Below are 17,833 nucleotides of genomic sequence, written 5' to 3'. Positions count from 1 at the left end.
CGCTCCCAACGAGATCTCGACGGCCATATTTATGTATATGTTGGGTCTATTGTATATTGTTGAACCTGGCGCCAATAAGCAAACAATCGTTATATTTACAACTTACAATAGAAACATCAGATTCTATAGTATATGTGAATCAGAACCCACTTGGCAATGATCACAGGTCTCCGTAAAACGGTGAATGTGGGCATGACCAAACATACTGTCACAGAATATTTTTTCTTAAACTAGTACCCACACAATCATACCACGACATCACAAATCATCAGTTTTATTAGTAAATTGTTGATAAAATGCTATATTTTGAAATTACAGTTATTATTGTAATAAATGCACATTTCAACCATAACTGAAAAAAGTGCTTTTGGTGAATACCAAAAATTTGAATTAAAATAAGTAAACAATAAAATGCAAAGGAGAAATCACAATATCTTTGAATTTGATTTGTTATATATCCCTTTACATTATATTCAGTCTGTTGTTTTATTTGACATAGTTGAAATCGTCAAATTGAGCCACTTTTACCCAGATGCCCCCAAAAATTAAAATTAAACAAGATTCTAAGACATTATTCGTTAAAGTATTAAGACTGAATAAAATATTAAAGTGTAACTGAATTGGGACAATTGACTTTCTTTGTGTGCAAAATTTATTTATAAACAACATTATGAAAAAAAAAACAAGTGAAAAATGTACATAAATTAAATAAACGAGCAATAATAATGTTCTGGATAAGGAAACGCCCACGTCCAATTTCTTGGCCGACTCAGAACGAGGCTTCAGCTAGAGAACCTAATTAGCATGCAAGGGTGATTTGTGACGTCACGGGGGGAACTTGTCATCGTTTCACAATGGCCGCTATACGCATGCAGTGCTCGGAAAGCGACACGGAATCTATCTTATCGTCTGACGAGAGTTATGAGATCGAGGAATATGATGACAACGAGAGATGTCACGATTTTGTTTTACAGTGCCAGGGACAAAGTGGCCCATACAGGTTTGAACCTGCGAGAAAATACGCGATGTGGGTGATCGTGTACCTCCCCAAAATGACCATGACGATTCAGGCACCTGGTTAAGGCACAGGCACAGAGTTCAAACATCGTGACCGAAAATCTTAACGTTGTTATTTTTATTAAACTCCACCTGAACAATGTATCAATAATGTTAGAAAATCTGCACTCTAAAATGTAAATTTGTGTGCGTCCGGTAGGATGCGAATACCTACAACTGCAAGATCGAAACAAATGAAATTGTACTGATAAATGATTCGGGCGTAAATGATACGTACTGATAAATGATTCGGGCACTGCAGATAACGTTATGAGGAGAAAGTCCATTCCAATATTTCCTGGTGTTCTTGACGGCTTTGGTCCACTGAATTATTGTTGTTTCCCCCCCCCCTCCCCCAAGGAGAAGACAAGCTGAAGGACCATAAAAGCATAATATTACACGTCTTTGTGTATTTGTCAATTTTGCATATATTTGGTATATATATGTTCGTATATATCTAGAAAAATCTCGTCTTTCGTTAATAATTTCATTTGTTTGAAAGGTCCACCGACCGTGTCCCAATAATTTGTTTGGATGATCGATCCCCGTTGGTTTCTCCAAACGGTCCCGACGTCCGCCATTCAACACAATCAGCATTTATTTATAGCAATTCACCGGGATCATGTTCCGTAATTTGCTGTAAAACCAAATAATGAAACAAGTACTATTTATTATATATTTTTTTACCTCTCGAAACTACAACAGTGCGTAGAGTTATTGCAGTGGAATAGTCGCCTTGAAATCGATGGAACTTCAACTATCCATTTCTCACCTTGAAATAAAAAAAATCGAAGAGCATCGGGGGATATATTATTAACCACTCTTGCCAATCGCTAGCTTTATTTTATTCGAATCCATAAAATTCATGAGTTTTTCGACATTTGTTGGCAACTTCCGCGCTAAAAATGGATGAAAATGTGGGTGTGGTTCTCTCGCAAAGTTCTGTCGATAATACGGACAAATATGGTTCTGTGACCCAGGTCGTGCCCCGATCAGGTGACTCTCATCCAATCAATGGTGTTGTAACAAAGCATATTTGATGCAAATTGAAGGGTCGTCGTACCATCCAATCTCCGGCGTCGATTCACTAAGTTTTTTTGCGCTGTGACAGGCTTCACAATTATTCACTGAAAAAACATCGGCATATTTTGACCATGGAGCTCCATGTTTTGACAAACGGATGGGATTTGACCTCAGTTCAAAAAAAGAAAAAAAAAACAGGGCTGAGATACAAATCAGTTTTGTGAGTTGGGAAATAAGATAAACCAGACTAGGCTGGGGTCGACGATTTTCAGTATCGAAGGACTTCCGTGTGAATCATAATTTTCAAATTGTTCATCGGCTGGTCACCAAATACGTCCATGCTGATCGTGACTTAATTTTGAAAATTGGATGTCAAATTTTATCAAAGACCGACGCCATCACAACCATCCAATCATAGGTGGGAATGTACGCACTTGTTTTGGAACTTTGTATCAAGATGACTGGCGACAACGCCGACGCACCAGGCAGCGTACGTGGGTTTTGCATGTATTAATAGTCCGGGCATGGGATCGGTTCTCTTACCAGCAAATGAAATGAGTGAAAAAATGGTAATTATATAACAAGAACAGTTTCATTTCGTATATAGCAAATTTTGTTGTATCCGAACGACGATTGCATCGTGTGATTTAAATTTATCACAATTTTCCTTGCAGCCAATACGACACTCGTCACCTTGCCGATTGTAATTTACTTCACAAAGTTGTTGGTGCCCAATACTCGCAACACTAAAATAATTCAACAAGATATCTTTTTAGTAAAATGTCATTTTACTCTTGATTATTTTATTTTATTATTTTATTCCCCTTAATGCCCTGAATTTCAAATCGATTATATATCGAACTTCTTTACATGTGTTTTCCTTTACTGTGTGAAAATAATGAGGTCATACTCATGTCACAATACTTTGAAGCTGATGCCATGTTGATGCCATGAGACTGCGAACCTGAGGCCACGATGATGCCACAAAATAAGCGAGGCGAGCACAGCTTCAATTTTCAATGACGCGAAGCTGATGCCACAATGATGCGATGCTGGGGCGACAATGAAGCCATGCGTAGGCGACAATGATGCCACAAAGGCCAAAGCTTTCGCGAGAACTGTACTGTATGCTGGTTTACTAAACTCTTGCGTATGGAAAATGGTTAACAATCTTGTCTGCTAGCAATCTCCTGCTTTATGGTCCCCGTTGGTGGCGCCATTTCGGCAACACTCGTAATGCCGAAAAAACTCGAAGGTGACGGGAGAGGGGGGCGTGGCCCGGTTTTGGAATATCATTGACTGTTTACCCAATTTATATACCATTTTCACTTGATTTTTTTTCATAATGTTGTTTATAAATATTTTTTGCACACAAAAAAGTCAATTGGCCCAATTCAGTTACACTTTAAAACAAAAACACAACTTATGACTTGTTTGTTCTTTAGCGCCCTCTTCCGACCCCGATCGATTCATGATATCTGCATAAACTGCACAGTGATGGATAGAGGGCGAACATCACGAAAACCTCCAACCAGTCCCGTAAACTAATCAAAGATGATGAAATGCACAGGTTATATTTATATACTACTGTCACAGCTACGTCATAGGACGTTCTACGCGCGAGCAGCGCTGTACCATACATTTCAATGGGGTCCGATCTGTGCGAGCTTGCTACTATGAAACGCCGGTCGCTGCCCGTGAAAACAGCACAAATTCAACTTGTAGTGAGACAATGCTGAACAATCAAAGTAATCAAGTTTTTGATGCTAAAAAATTTCGTTGCAAAACAGGCAGTGCATCCCATTTATAGGCTAGACGTATTGCCAGGTTACTAGTAGGTGTCACGAAGAGAAGAACCACCTTGTATTTTATGAATAAAATAATATTTCACTTTCGTGAAAACGTCTATGAGAAAACGTAAATCAACAATGATTTGATAAAACTCACGACACGATCACCACATTTGAATATTACATAACTAAACAAAATCCAAGCTGTTGGATTGAGAACATCACCGTTTCCATCGAACATTAAATGGATGATTAAAAAGCAAAACTTCGTCATAAACACTCTGTCCACGAGCCGTGAGATACGCTGATTAACGTTATTATTATTATCAGTTGTTCGCATTCGTGATCGAACAAAATACCGATCTCATTCGAGATTGGAAAACATCCACTAAAAGATGAGTAATTAAAACAAAAGACCCACGGCACAGATCGTATAAATCTGCATATCCATGGTCGTGTTTTATTCACCGGAATCACCAACAGTCTTACTGTATGTAGGGCAACAGAGTGGAAATATAAAGTCGAATAAACCAGTCTTCAGCACAAAATGAAAATAACGGCCAACATAGAAATCACCGTGTGGACAGACGTAGCATACATGGGTCGACTGCCCCCAACTGCGTTGATGAAATTAATAGACTGGACGGTGAATTTAATTTCTGATCGTGGCGGCGACTTTAATGTATGTGCCTGGATAACACCTCCTGCAATAATAGAGAGAGTAGTAATCTGATTAGATTTACAAGTTAGTGGAACACCCCGTTGATTTTTATATACGTTCCCAAAGTACATTGCCATCTAACGGCATATAAACAAATTACCTATTCAACTCACGTTTACGACAGTAATCAGCAACAAATCACATACAGTGTTTACACGATGCGATCTAATAACGCGCACTCTAATTGGATAACAAATCCCGTCAAGAGAGCTGCCCAAACGCGACTTGGTAAGGTGATATTCAGGTTATTCAATCCAAATGCAAGACACGTTCGCCTGACGGAGCTTTTGTTTATTCAATGAGTGGGCCAACACGTGCTTTACATGTGACATCGACAGCACTTCATATAAAATTCATGAAAATAGTAATTCGTTAAGTATTTTCGCCACCCACCTGAAATTACTGGCCCCCATGCATGTAAGAAAAACCACCTGTTGTCCAGATCGACAATACTGTCATCGGACAATACGCGTTTTGGGCGTGAAAACCTGCATGACAATCGTCCATCCATCACAGTGCCCTCCGTATTGTTTACGGGATTGACGCCCTGCTCTTTCGGCCAGTTTTGAATATTTACGTAGCGCTTCACAACAATCTTCCATTCTGGCGTGTTTAACACGACGCATGCGTAGACATCATCTCCTCCCTGCAACGGTAATGTTGATATAATGAGTGGAGAATGCCACCATATGTAGCAAAGAGTTGTCAGCGACTGGTCGATATTCTAGTCAGAAAATGAAGTGCGCATGTCTGAAAAGAATATTGAAATGAATTGAAATATGCGTTCCGCTATGATGCAACTTGTGAAAATGTATCACTTTGCCCGCCCACTCTTCATTTTTGACAATTGTAGAAAGTAGCGCTTATTAAAATATGCATTGGCAACATGATTACTGATTTAAGAAAGAGTCAATTAATTCAATCCACGGCTTTTACACAATTCGTGAGAAATGGACAATACTCGTTGTTGTATTACCATAATGATATCGCGTAAGCACATTTGGTTCACACGACGTTGCAGTATTATTTAAGAACAACAACTTGCATGTTTAAAGTATACATTATAAACATATATTACAGGAATTTTATAAATACTAGTACATTGTTTACTAATTGTATTCAGCAGAGACAATTTGGCAATGCTTTAACCTTGAGACACATCCCTGGTAATCACGTGATCATGCCAACGGCTGCAGCGATTGGCTGATCGCATGTTTACTCTTCCGTGCCTTAGAGTTTTATTTGTAAGATTTGTAAAGAGTAGATGACAGCAAGGTGTTACCTTAGCTGACCGTTTGGACAAATAAAGCTGGAGTATATGTAATGAACATAATGTGTATTTCTTTGGATCGAAACTGGTATCTCTAAAGTGTTAGCGTCACCAGCTAACGTTCCCTACACGGTGTATCGTACGGTGCACGGACGTGCATGGGAATCCATGGGATATTCTCGTCAAATATTATTTGCAAAAAACACTAATGTATACCGTCCCTGACATGGTACACTATTTGCATAATTGAAATACAATTATTAATTATTGTTTATTCCTAAACCATAGAAGATCCCCTACCTCCCATGCACAGACTCACCATGTATTCATCGGAGCTGAATCCGATCGCAGCCCATCCTTCTGTCTTAGCACTAATCTCAAAGAGCACGTTTTCACCACTGGCTCTAAATGTCAGCAGATAATCACACGTATATGCAGTACAACGGGGGTCTGGATAGCGATAACAGTTCTTATTAATGCCACACGTGTCCACGTTTATTGGACGGAAATTATCATGAGCGGCCTGTCTCGTTGCTAGGATACAAAACATAGATGAGTATCATTCAGGTGTAACGACTAATGCATTATACTCTATCGACATATTAGATATATATGTTGAAACATACACAGTTCAAATAGCATGCAAAGTTTACGTTTACAACGAGTCATCACCCGCGCATGCGTCATATGGCCATAGCGTGTCACTGCTTGCTTACAAACAAACGTCTACCCATGAGCCTTTGCGTTTTAGCGTGTATTGTCATCGTCGCTTGGGACTCAATTCCCGCGCGTGCGCAGGTGACGACCCTCCCGCTTTAAGCTAACTTGGGGTCTATTTTCGAAGATGTGGCCTAAAACGTTGTATGATTTACGCTGACTTACCCCTGTATGAAGAATAAAACCCCGTCAGTGCTTTAGACAACACCATTCTATGATTAAGTTTGTTATCATAAACAATTACCCTAGTAAATAAAACACAAACATTCGGTATAGCCATAATACAGTAATAATGACATCCAAATGTTATCTCGTAATATAGATGAAACAAACAGTCTAACAGTCTGTTGTGTTGGTATAGCTACTTCATACGTACCTTAGTGTAACATGTTGACTACTAATTTTAGAGGTATAATTCGATGACATGGGCGAATACCATACCATACGGAGGCTATCATCGCTGATAACCCGCCCAATATACCAGTTATCGCACGCGAGTAACCTTCGTCCCCCCTGTGTCGAGTTGATGTAGCCCAACGATGTGCCGTTAGTATTGAGGACTGCCTGTATACCAATGAACTGAGCACTCCTGGGGAGACTTGCGTTCAAGTGTTTGCATGTTACATTTACTGTAAAAGATAAATATAAAAACATATTATGCATTTAGATTTTTTGCTAAATAAATGAGTTCACTGTAAAATAATATAGTCTTACAAGCAAAAGTGTGTAAAAGGTACGTGAGAAAGAGTATTTTTGTAAGTATTCGAAACTACATATGAAATCGGATTAGCAACATGAATGATAGAGCGCCTAAATACACAGCGGAGTTATCGTCTGCTGATTAGAAACATAGATACGACTGAAACATGGCTTGTTGTTTGGCCAATCATAGACCCGAACAGTAACTTTGTCTGCTTTTTATCACCAATTAGATTATTACTCTACATGGTATTTTTTTAGTAGAAATAGTCCCCAGGGGAAGGTTTGCCGTCTCAAAGACATAATCACCAAGATATGGCCATTCATGCCAGACAATATGACGCTAATGGTTTAGATAGAATGTAGTATTCTATCTAAAATAACATTTTTTTACAAAATAAAAATTAGATAACGTGTGACGGACATTAGATAACGTGTTTAATTCTAAAAGTTACAGGGTGCCATAATTATGCGGTATTTTACAGGGTATTTTCATCCTACCATATTAGGAAATGCGAATTCCAAATATGGAATTATTAAGCGCGTAAGCGTTCTCTAATAATAAAAACAAACATGGCTGCCACTTAACTACAGGATTTGACCGGACTCCACACAAAGAAGTTCGCTGATTCTGTTCTAAACATTTTGGATTTTGGCATTTCCATTGGCATTGGAAGGAAAAGGTGTATAATAATAAGGTTATTACGAGGATACCTCAAAGTATGCACTCAGACAGTACGCCGCACACCGACCTTCGCTGCGCGTAGGTCAATACTCCAGCTGTACTGTCTTCGTGCATACTTTGAGGTATCCTTATAATAACCTCATATTATTGATATATTGGCCTCAAAAACGCTTTTGAGAGTGTGTGGAAAGTTGGTCGTTATTTTAAATTTCTGAAGAATTAAAGTTATTAATAATGCATAAAATTATTAAAAAGTATGAATCAAAAGTAAAAAATGCACAGTGCTAATTGTGTTGTTTATCACTGTCAGCATTCTTTATTCGATGTTCAAACCCTACAAATAGAAGTGTGCATGGAATCATGGGAAGAAATGGTGTGCATATGTGTGATAACTGCCATGAATGTGATTGATAGATCATACTTGTTTACAAAGGATGTTTACAACTCTGAAAGGACAATTGGAATCTACCAGATGGGCTTGAGATATTTAAATAACAAAGGATGTTTACGATCTACTGACTTGCCCACGTGAGACGGCTGCTAGCAAGACCACTTTCTGATTGGCTCATGTGGAAACCCAGGTGGTGTACTTGAATCTGGGCCATTTATGCCTATAAATCACTACCCACTGACAGTTTTGTGGTTTACTGTATTATCTGCTTCAGATGCCATACACTTTAAATAGACATATAGACACAGCATTAAAAATTGAAATCGATAATCTGTTTATTCGAGTGAACGTACCTGTCAGTTTAGATCTATCATTTAAGTGTATGAATAAATAAACCCACGAAGAGTTCAACTGGATAGATAACATCAAGAACTCTGGATAAGCAAAATGTCAGAGTGCGACTGCGTGGTTGCAATAGAAAACGTAAAACGACAACGCTTTTCTACTTTTCCTGACTCCGTTGTAATTTGTTGCTGAACGCTACAGGATCATTTATTGTCACGCATCGATCATCAAAATTCTTATTGTAGTATTACCTAAGTAACACAATAATCAGAAGCCATGTTTGTCATTTGGCGATATTCCTGTAACATGGTGTTTTTAATATTCAGATCACGTTATGTATTCCTGTATGTTTAAAAAAAAATCTCCCTCGATGTCTTCGTGGAAGCAAATCGATTATACCTTATGTGTTACAAATGACGCATTAGTATAGCGACTGGATTGTTTTTTTTAAGAAATCTACCTGGTTTTTCTCGAACAATATACACTAAATTCCCTGTTTCCGAATCTCATTTGTGTCCCTATGCCAATGCCAACCAACTTCCCATGGGCCTTTGCGTTTTACGCAATGGTATCTTTGCCACAAGCAGCCTACGATTTCGTGTTCATTCGCCACATTATTTATGATCATTTTTCCACAGTAATTTTGCGTTAAAACGTACTACAACAAACAAATAATAATATTTGTGACAACCAAACAATTTATGAATGGCTGACATTTGTAGGAACGTAAATACAAACAACTTTATCATGAACTTTATTGTTGAGGTAATTTTACTGGATTGAAATAAGGCATGCGATACACTAAAACTGCAGGACAACGTTGTATAAAAGAGATATGAAATACTGATTTCACTTTTAGGAATTTTCCAATACTATTTATGACTTGACCCACAGTCCCTCAAACTGGTTATAGTAACCGAATAACTTGGACATAACTGTGTTAACCCGACAGGGACTTGAAGTTCGAACATATTCGAATATTCAATTTAGCGCGTGTTGATCTACATGCATAGTTAAGAATTATATTTTCAATATTATAGTTTCAACTCAAATTATGAAAAATAGGTTTATCACACTAATTTACACATAAAATAACGGGGGTACAAATGAAATGTTATCTTTCTTTACGTTGTATAGCTCCCGGTCACTGACATCAGATGCTCCATCTAATTTGTTTTATTTTCTATATTTGAGCTTTGTATTTTTTTTCTTTAAAACATGATATTTCATTTTGTGTCATTGTATAGTAAATTTGAATAAATTGTCATAAGGTATCACTTGTGCCTGACATTACTACTTCTTATCCATATATGTTTTTATAATAATATGTGTTTAGGCAGAGAAAACTCTTATTTTATTCAGATATATACATAATGTCGTTATGGTAACAAGAATTGATAAAATAGAGTGCAGACGTCCATTTTGTTAACAAGGCATAACTTTGGGTATTTGTTCATACGTTAGATGATGATGATTAGTGTAGGCATACATTAGAAGATGGTTCGTCATTTGCTTGTTAAAATAAAATACACATATATGTAAGCCCATATGCATATCGAATATTTAACAGAATGCTACACTGAGTGCTGCCAAAGTAAAGTTAAGTTGAGCATATACATATACACAGTGTACTGAGCAAGAACAGTCACTCATTGAACAGTCATTGAACGTTTCTTACAGAAAGAAGACATGATAACAATCAGATTTTCTTACTCAAGCTTGGATGTGATTAATGATCCTGTAAACGAGAGATTCATTCTGACCATGTGTTTGATGGCGGGTGATTTATTTTCTGTTATTACGTGTTTTGCATACCGAACACTGACGATGATGCGAGCATTTCTTTTTCTGCATCGAACGCATTGACACATAATGCATGATGGATTATAACGTGTCACCTATTTTTGAACCAGAATTGATTGATTGATAAACGCGCATTCACCGAACCTCTTGGTTGAGATAACGTACGTCAAATAGAACATAGCCTAACCACTGGAGAAAATATATTACGATACGAAAAGAAATAGGAATGTATGCAATACTAGTAGTATGATTATCTCGTAAATTTTTTGAAACGTCTAGAAATATAATTTGCATGCGTCTTAAAATATAAAGCAATATTAAAGGGCGGTGGTATCGCGCGGCATCGTGTTCGATAAGGGAACCATTGCGACGTGTATAACGCGCGTAAAATTCATTGTTTACACGAATACGAACTCGCTCTGCGCGATGACCACAATCCTTTAACATCCAGGTAAATTTGACTCGTTGTAACTTGTGTATAAATTTAAGTTGATATATATTTTGTTCATTGAATGGGGTGAGTCACGATTCTGTGTAGTGATTGCTCAATCAGTGACTATTAAATAGAATTACGATCAATTGTAAACACGGCGCGGAGCGACGACCCGTTTCATGTAAACCCCCTTTGTATGACATACACGTATCGCATCTGAATACTCAGTTCTCTGTGAGTCTACGGTAGATCATTTACAGGCTCGTTCGTAGTTTATTCGTGATGCGCACGGTAAACGTGTCGTGCATACAAATAATCGAGCCACACCAATGCATTTTTTACGGGATTTTACCTGGCATTTATATACGAGATAAAAATAATATCACAGGGCAATATATCTGATTGTCGCATAGGTTAGACGGAATATGCTGAAATATCACATGCCCATATCCCATAGATATATGCCATTAACAGATACGATCAGTAGCTAAACAGACTGTATGTATTGACAATATATTATTCATTCGATGCACATACATCATAACACGGAAACCCTTTTACACTAATTGGCTATATTGGCAATGCATCACATGGATAAAGGTTGTCTATATCTCCGAGGTAATGTACACAATGTAATAATGATATTTGTACAACTGTGTGTATTTTATAGCTATGTACGAACCCAATGCACTCACTGATTTGTAGTTCTAACGGTGTCAGGATTTAGATACCGCGAATGAACACGAGTGCTACTGAGAGCATGTGCATAAAATGCAATGTAGGCAATAATAATAATAATAATAATAATAATAATAATAATAATAATAATAATAATAATAATAATAATAATAATAGTAATAGTAACAGTAATAGTAATAGTAATAATAATAATAATTATTATTATTATTATTATAACAAGATGTAAGCACTGTTCCAGTGGAATTTTATACCGTTGATTTACTGTTTTACCCGATAAAATACTGAACACAACCAGTAAATTTAATCTGTATATCTCAGGTGTGTCTGCGGGAATTCCAAGAGAAAAAGCAGTGATTAATTACGTAAGATTCAAGCTTGGCAACGTGGTGTATAATACAAGGTACGCCATGTTCCCATCATATCAGTGTGTTATAATGTTCTCATCATATCAGTGTGTTATAATGTTCTCATCATATCAGTGTGTTACAATGTTCTCATCATATCAGTGTGTTATAATGTTCTCATCATATCAGTGTGTTATAATGTTCTCATCATATCAGTGTGTTATAATGTTCTCATCATATCAGTGTGTTACAATGTTCTCATCATATCAGTGTGTTACAATGTTCTCATCATATTAGTGTGTTATAATGTTCTCATCATATCAGTGTGTTATAATGTTCTCATCATATCAGTGTGTTACAATGTTCTCATCATATCAGTGTGTTGCAATGTTCTCATCATATCAGTGTGTTACAATGTTCTCATCATATTGGTGTGTTATAATGTTCTCATTATATCAATGTGTTACAATGTTCTCATCACATCAGTGTGTTATGATGTTCTCATCACATCAGTGTGTTATAATGTTCTCATCATACCAGTGTGTTACAATGTTCTCATCATATCAGTGTGTTACAATGTTCTCATCATATTAGTGTGTTATAATGTTCTCATCATATCAGTGTGTTACAATGTTCTCATCATATCAGTGTGTTAAAATGTTCTCATCACATCAGTGTGTTACAATGTTCTCATCATATCAGTGTGTTACAATGTTCTCATCATATCAGTGTGTTATAATGTTCTCATCATATCAGTGTGTTACAATGTTCTCATCATATCAGTGTGTTACAATGTTCTCATCATATTAGTGTGTTATAATGTTCTCATCATATCAGTGTGTTATAATATTCACATCATATCAGTGTGTTACAATGTTCTCATCATAGTAGTGTGTTATAATGTTCTCATCATATCAGTGTGTTACAATGTTCTCATCACATCAGTGTGTTATAATATTCACATCATATCAGTGTGTTATAATGTTCTCATCATATCAGTGTGTTACAATGTTCTCATCATATCAGTGTGTTATAATGTTCTCATCATATCAGTGCGTTATAATGTTCTCATCATATCAGTGTGTTACAATGTTCTCATCATATCAGTGTGTTACAATGTTCTCATCACATCAGTGTGTTATAATATTCACATCATATCAGTGTGTTATAATGTTCTCATCATAGTAGTGTGTTATAATGTTCTCATCATATCAGTGTGTTACAATGTTCTCATCACATCAGTGTGTTATAATATTCACATCATATCAGTGTGTTATAATGTTCTCATCATATTAGTGAGTTATAATGTTCTCATCATATCAGTGTGTTACAATGTTCTCATCATATCAGTGTGTTATAATGTTCTCATCACATCAGTGTGATATAATGTTCTCATCATATCAGTGTGTTATAATGTTCTCATCACATCAGTGTGATATAATGTTCTCATCATATCAGTGTGTTATAATGTTCTCATCATATCAGTGTGTTATAATGTTCTCATCATATCAGTGTGTTACAATGTTCTCATCATATCAGTGTGTTACAATGTTCTCATCATATTAGTGTGTTATAATGTTCTCATCATATCAGTGTGTTACAATGTTCTCATCATATCAGTGTGTTATAATGTTCTCATCACATCAGTGTGTTATAATGTTCTCATCATATCAGTGTGTTATAATGTTCTCATCACATCAGTGTGATATAATGTTCTCATCATATCAGTGTTATAATGTTCTCATCATATCAGTGTGTTACAATGTTCTCATCATATCAGTGTGTTACAATGTTCTCATCATATCAGTGTGTTATAATGTTCTCATCATATCAGTGTTATAATGTTCTCATCATATCAGTGTGTTACAATGTTCTCATCATATCAGTGTGTTATAATGTTCTCATCATATCAGTGTTATAATGTTCTCATCATATCAGTGTGTTACAATGTTCTCATCATATCAGTGTGTTATAATGTTCTCATCACATCAGTGTGATATAATGTTCTCATCATATCAGTGTTATAATGTTCTCATCATATCAGTGTGTTATAATATTCACATCATATCAGTGTGTTAAAATGTTTTCATCATATCAGTGTGTTACAATGTTCTCATCATATCAGTGTGTTACAATGTTCTCATCATATCAGTGTGTTATAATATTCACATCATATCAGTGTGTTAAAATGTTCACATCATATCAGTGTTACAATGTTCTCATCACATCAGTGTGTTACAATGTTCTCATCATATCTGTGTGTTATAATATTCACATCATATCAGTGTGTTAAAATGTTCTCATCATATCAGTGTGTTAAAATGTTCTCATCATATCAGTGTGTTACAATAGTCTCATCATATCAGTGTGTTAAAATGTTCTCATCATATCAGTGTGTTACAATATTCACATCATATCAGTGTGTTAAAATGTTCTCATCATATCAGTGTGTTATAATATTCACATCATATCAGTGTGTTATAATGTTCTCATCATATCAGTGTGTTATAATATTCACATCATATCAGTGTGTTATAATGTTCTCATCATATCAGTGTGTTACAATGTTCTCATCATATCAGTGTGTTACAATGTTCTCATCACATCAGTGTGTTATAATATTCACATCATATCAGTGTGTTATAATGTTCTCATCATATCAGTGTGTTAAAATGTTCTCATCATATCAGTGTGTTACAATAGTCTCATCACATCAGTGTGTTATAATATTCACATCATATCAGTGTGTTATAATGTTCTCATCATATCAGTGTGTTATAATATTCACATCATATCAGTGTGATATAATGTTCTCATCATATTAGTGTGTTATAATGTTCTCATATCAGTGTGTTATAATATTTTATCACATCTCACTGCTGTTACGCATGCTGTGATTGGTCACATGACATGGAATAAAAATGGATATTTCAATGGTATATTGCCACCCAAGTGGATATTACATGGGTATATCACATGGATGACGTCACTGAAACCACTGCGCAACGATACTGCGCATAACAAATTGTCGTTCGCTGCACTGGTGCTGTTCTGGCCGCTGTTTTTTTCGGTGTTGCTTTCAGGGTTTTGAAGGAACTTTAGCCATCCGAAATAGACAGTGAATGTGCCAGAATGGATATTAAGTAAGATACTCTGTTTTGGTGTATATGGTATTTTTTATATGGAGCAAAAATGTACGGCAAAGCCGCCATTGAAACGTCGCAGCCTGGGTCGCTGCGGCGCGTTCTACGCTGTAAGCATTTCTACGCGTTCCACGCCGATGCTAACCGAAAACGCTCTAAATCTGTGTTGGCTTGTGAATAGGTGTGTTACGTTCGTGAGAAGGTAATTTCAGTCATTTCCACGGCACTCTGACATTTTTATCTGTAGAGTGATCAAATAACTTGCGTTTGAGAATTTCTCAATTCATTTCAAAAATGTTATTCTCGATAATTTGAGTGATTCACACTGCTGAAACACGGTTCAACTAAAAAAGGGTATCCATGGCTGAAAATAACATTTACTGAGTGTATTTCGTTGTTTTTTTCAGCAAACAATGTATGTATGTTATTGAGTAATGTGAAACTTGTTATAATAGATAAAATAAAATATTGCATACTTCAAATATAAGTGTTGTTATTTTGTGGGAGAGCTGGTGTGAGTGATCTATGGTAGCTGTGATTGTGCATGGTGGATGCCTGTTCGATGTGATAAAATAAATAACACATGGTTATTCGGGCAATATCACGATTTGTTGTCTGCCCTCGGGCTGTTGGTCATGACCATAATATTGATGATGCCCTCGCCTTCGGCTCTGGCATCATCAATATTATGGTCATGACCACCATCCCTTGGGCAGGCAACAAATCGTGATATTACCCTCACATGTGTTATTATTTAACTCATCATATCAGTGTTACAATGTTCTCATCATATCAGTGTGTTACAATGTTCTCATCATATCAGTGTTATAATGTTCTCATCATATCAGTGTGTTATAATGTTCTCATCATATCAGTGTGTTATAATGTTCTCATCATATCAGTGTGATATAATGTTCTCATCATATCAGTGTGTTACAATGTTCTCATCATATTAGTGTGTTACAATGTTCTCATCACATCAGTGTGTTACAATGTTCTCATCACATCAGTGTGTTATAATGTTCTCATCATATTAGTGTGATATAATGTTCTCATCATATCAGTGTGTTATAATGTTCTCATCATATCAGTGTGTTACAATGTTCTCATCATATTAGTGTGTTACAATGTTCTCATCATATTAGTGTGTTATAATGTTCTCATCATATTAGTGTGTTTTAATGTTCTCATCATATCAGTGTGTTATAATGTTCTCATCATATCAGTGTGTTACAATGTTCTCATCATATCAGTGTGTTACAATGTTCTCATCATATCAGTGTGTTATAATGTTCTCATCATATCAGTGTGTTATAATATTCACATCACATCAGTGTTCAGTGTCATATATTACAGGCCGCATATTGCGGTTGATCCGATATCTCAGTCAATTACATTTAAGTTTTTTTAATATTCGTCGATATTAATTTGGAAAAAATCTAATCGTTGATTTTTCAACACGATAAAAACAAAACAAAAAACAGCTCAGATGCGTATATATGTTTACTATATTATTGAATCGATACTATCACTAGGTCTGCCTACTAGGCTGCCTAGTTTCAGTGATTGACTGAAAATGGCCGTATGAACAAAACATACACTACAACCTATCAAGATATGGAGATATTCTTGTAATTAAAATATATATCCAGACAATGATGTTCATTACCAACTACGTCATCAGTGAGGTACGATAAACAGTGATATTTAGAATACCAGGTGACATTTGATAAACTTCACGAAATAAAAATAAAAACGCTATTGAATCATATGATCATTTCATGTGCATTTGTCTCCGTATCTCTATGTGATTTAGGTATGCACATACATAGTACTTCGTGTCTTGAATTGTATGATATTATTAGGTATAAAACATACGTCGTCTGAATCACACACTGTACTAGTGTGTTTTAAACAAGACACATACCTGCTACTCCTTTGCCGTATACATATGTACTCCGCGGTGTGTGTATTTCACATTTGTCGGTATTCTCCGTTGCTGCGTCGTGGCTGGAAATACCGTCATAGCCAATTCCAGTCAACTTAAACACGTTACAAACCTCCTCATACGATGGAATTGCGGCGCGGGGGTGCGCGGGAAAAATTAAAAGCAGACTTACAAGATAAGGTAGTACTACAAAAAACATCGCTACAAATATACGCGATCGCGAAATTTCCGAGAAAGCCAATTATTCGATGAATATCATTTTAACATGACCCCGGCGCTATGCAGGTTATATATATATGGATGTGCCGTGACGATGAAGAAAATCTAATATATAGTGTGTGCAGCTAATACTGAGTCGAATAGATGAGATGCAGTCAACCACCAGAAGAGAATATAGTATAAGCCACCCCTCGTCATTGACCGACTCGCATGATCGCGCGTGATTGCCACGTGACTCGTGACGTAAATGGTGTTTCTGTATGCCCCGGGGCTCGGATTCATATTAATTGCGCATGCAGAACATCAATTGCATAAACAAATTAAACATTATAGATAACCCATATTTGTGCCCCCCCCGACACACGTGACACAATGATTCTCCTAATAAAGTGGTTATTTTCAAAGATTTGCCTAACAAACCCCCTCCCCCTTCCCTTACAAAATCATCAACTCCCTGGCAGATTCGTCCTTGCTTTGACACTTGGGTTAAGTCGACGTCGACTGCCATAATAAATCACTCGGATGATGTAGTGCAATCCATGCTGAT

General features: G+C 36.4%; 1 protein-coding gene across 1 annotated transcript; it reads right to left on the bottom strand.

Moving 5' to 3' along the window:
- Window positions 1-2,846: 2,846 nt before the first annotated feature.
- LOC146740863 (ferric reductase 1-like) lies at window positions 2,847-17,267 on the bottom strand. The gene is made up of 6 exons (XM_085501700.1): window positions 17,047-17,267; window positions 6,954-7,206; window positions 6,743-6,822; window positions 6,180-6,394; window positions 4,984-5,236; window positions 2,847-4,573 (listed from the first exon to the last, which is right to left on the bottom strand). The coding sequence occupies exons 1-6, from the start codon at window positions 17,264-17,266 to the stop codon at window positions 4,407-4,409; spliced, it is 1,188 nt and encodes a 395-aa protein (XP_085357826.1). The 5' UTR covers window position 17,267; the 3' UTR covers window positions 2,847-4,406.
- Window positions 17,268-17,833: the final 566 nt, after the last annotated feature.

The sequence above is a fragment of the Saccoglossus kowalevskii genome, chromosome 7 (assembly GCF_978046115.1).
Source record: "Saccoglossus kowalevskii chromosome 7, keSacKowa6.1, whole genome shotgun sequence".
NCBI classification, from domain to species: domain Eukaryota; kingdom Metazoa; phylum Hemichordata; class Enteropneusta; family Harrimaniidae; genus Saccoglossus; species Saccoglossus kowalevskii.
This window is presented reverse-complemented; position numbering and strand designations above follow the sequence as displayed.

Bases quoted from the DNA above. Each gene is read 5' to 3' on its own strand.
- LOC146740863 (XM_085501700.1), bottom strand. From the start codon at position 17,266: ATGTTTTTTGTAGTACTACCTTATCTTGTAAGTCTGCTTTTAATTTTT. The intron at 6,395-6,742 runs GTAAGTCAGCGT...TTTGTATCCTAG, and splicing joins GTTTTATTCTTCATACAGGG to CAACGAGACAGGCCGCTCAT. The intron at 5,237-6,179 runs GTGAGTCTGTGC...TTACCGTTGCAG, and splicing joins TCAGCTCCGATGAATACATG to GGAGGAGATGATGTCTACGC.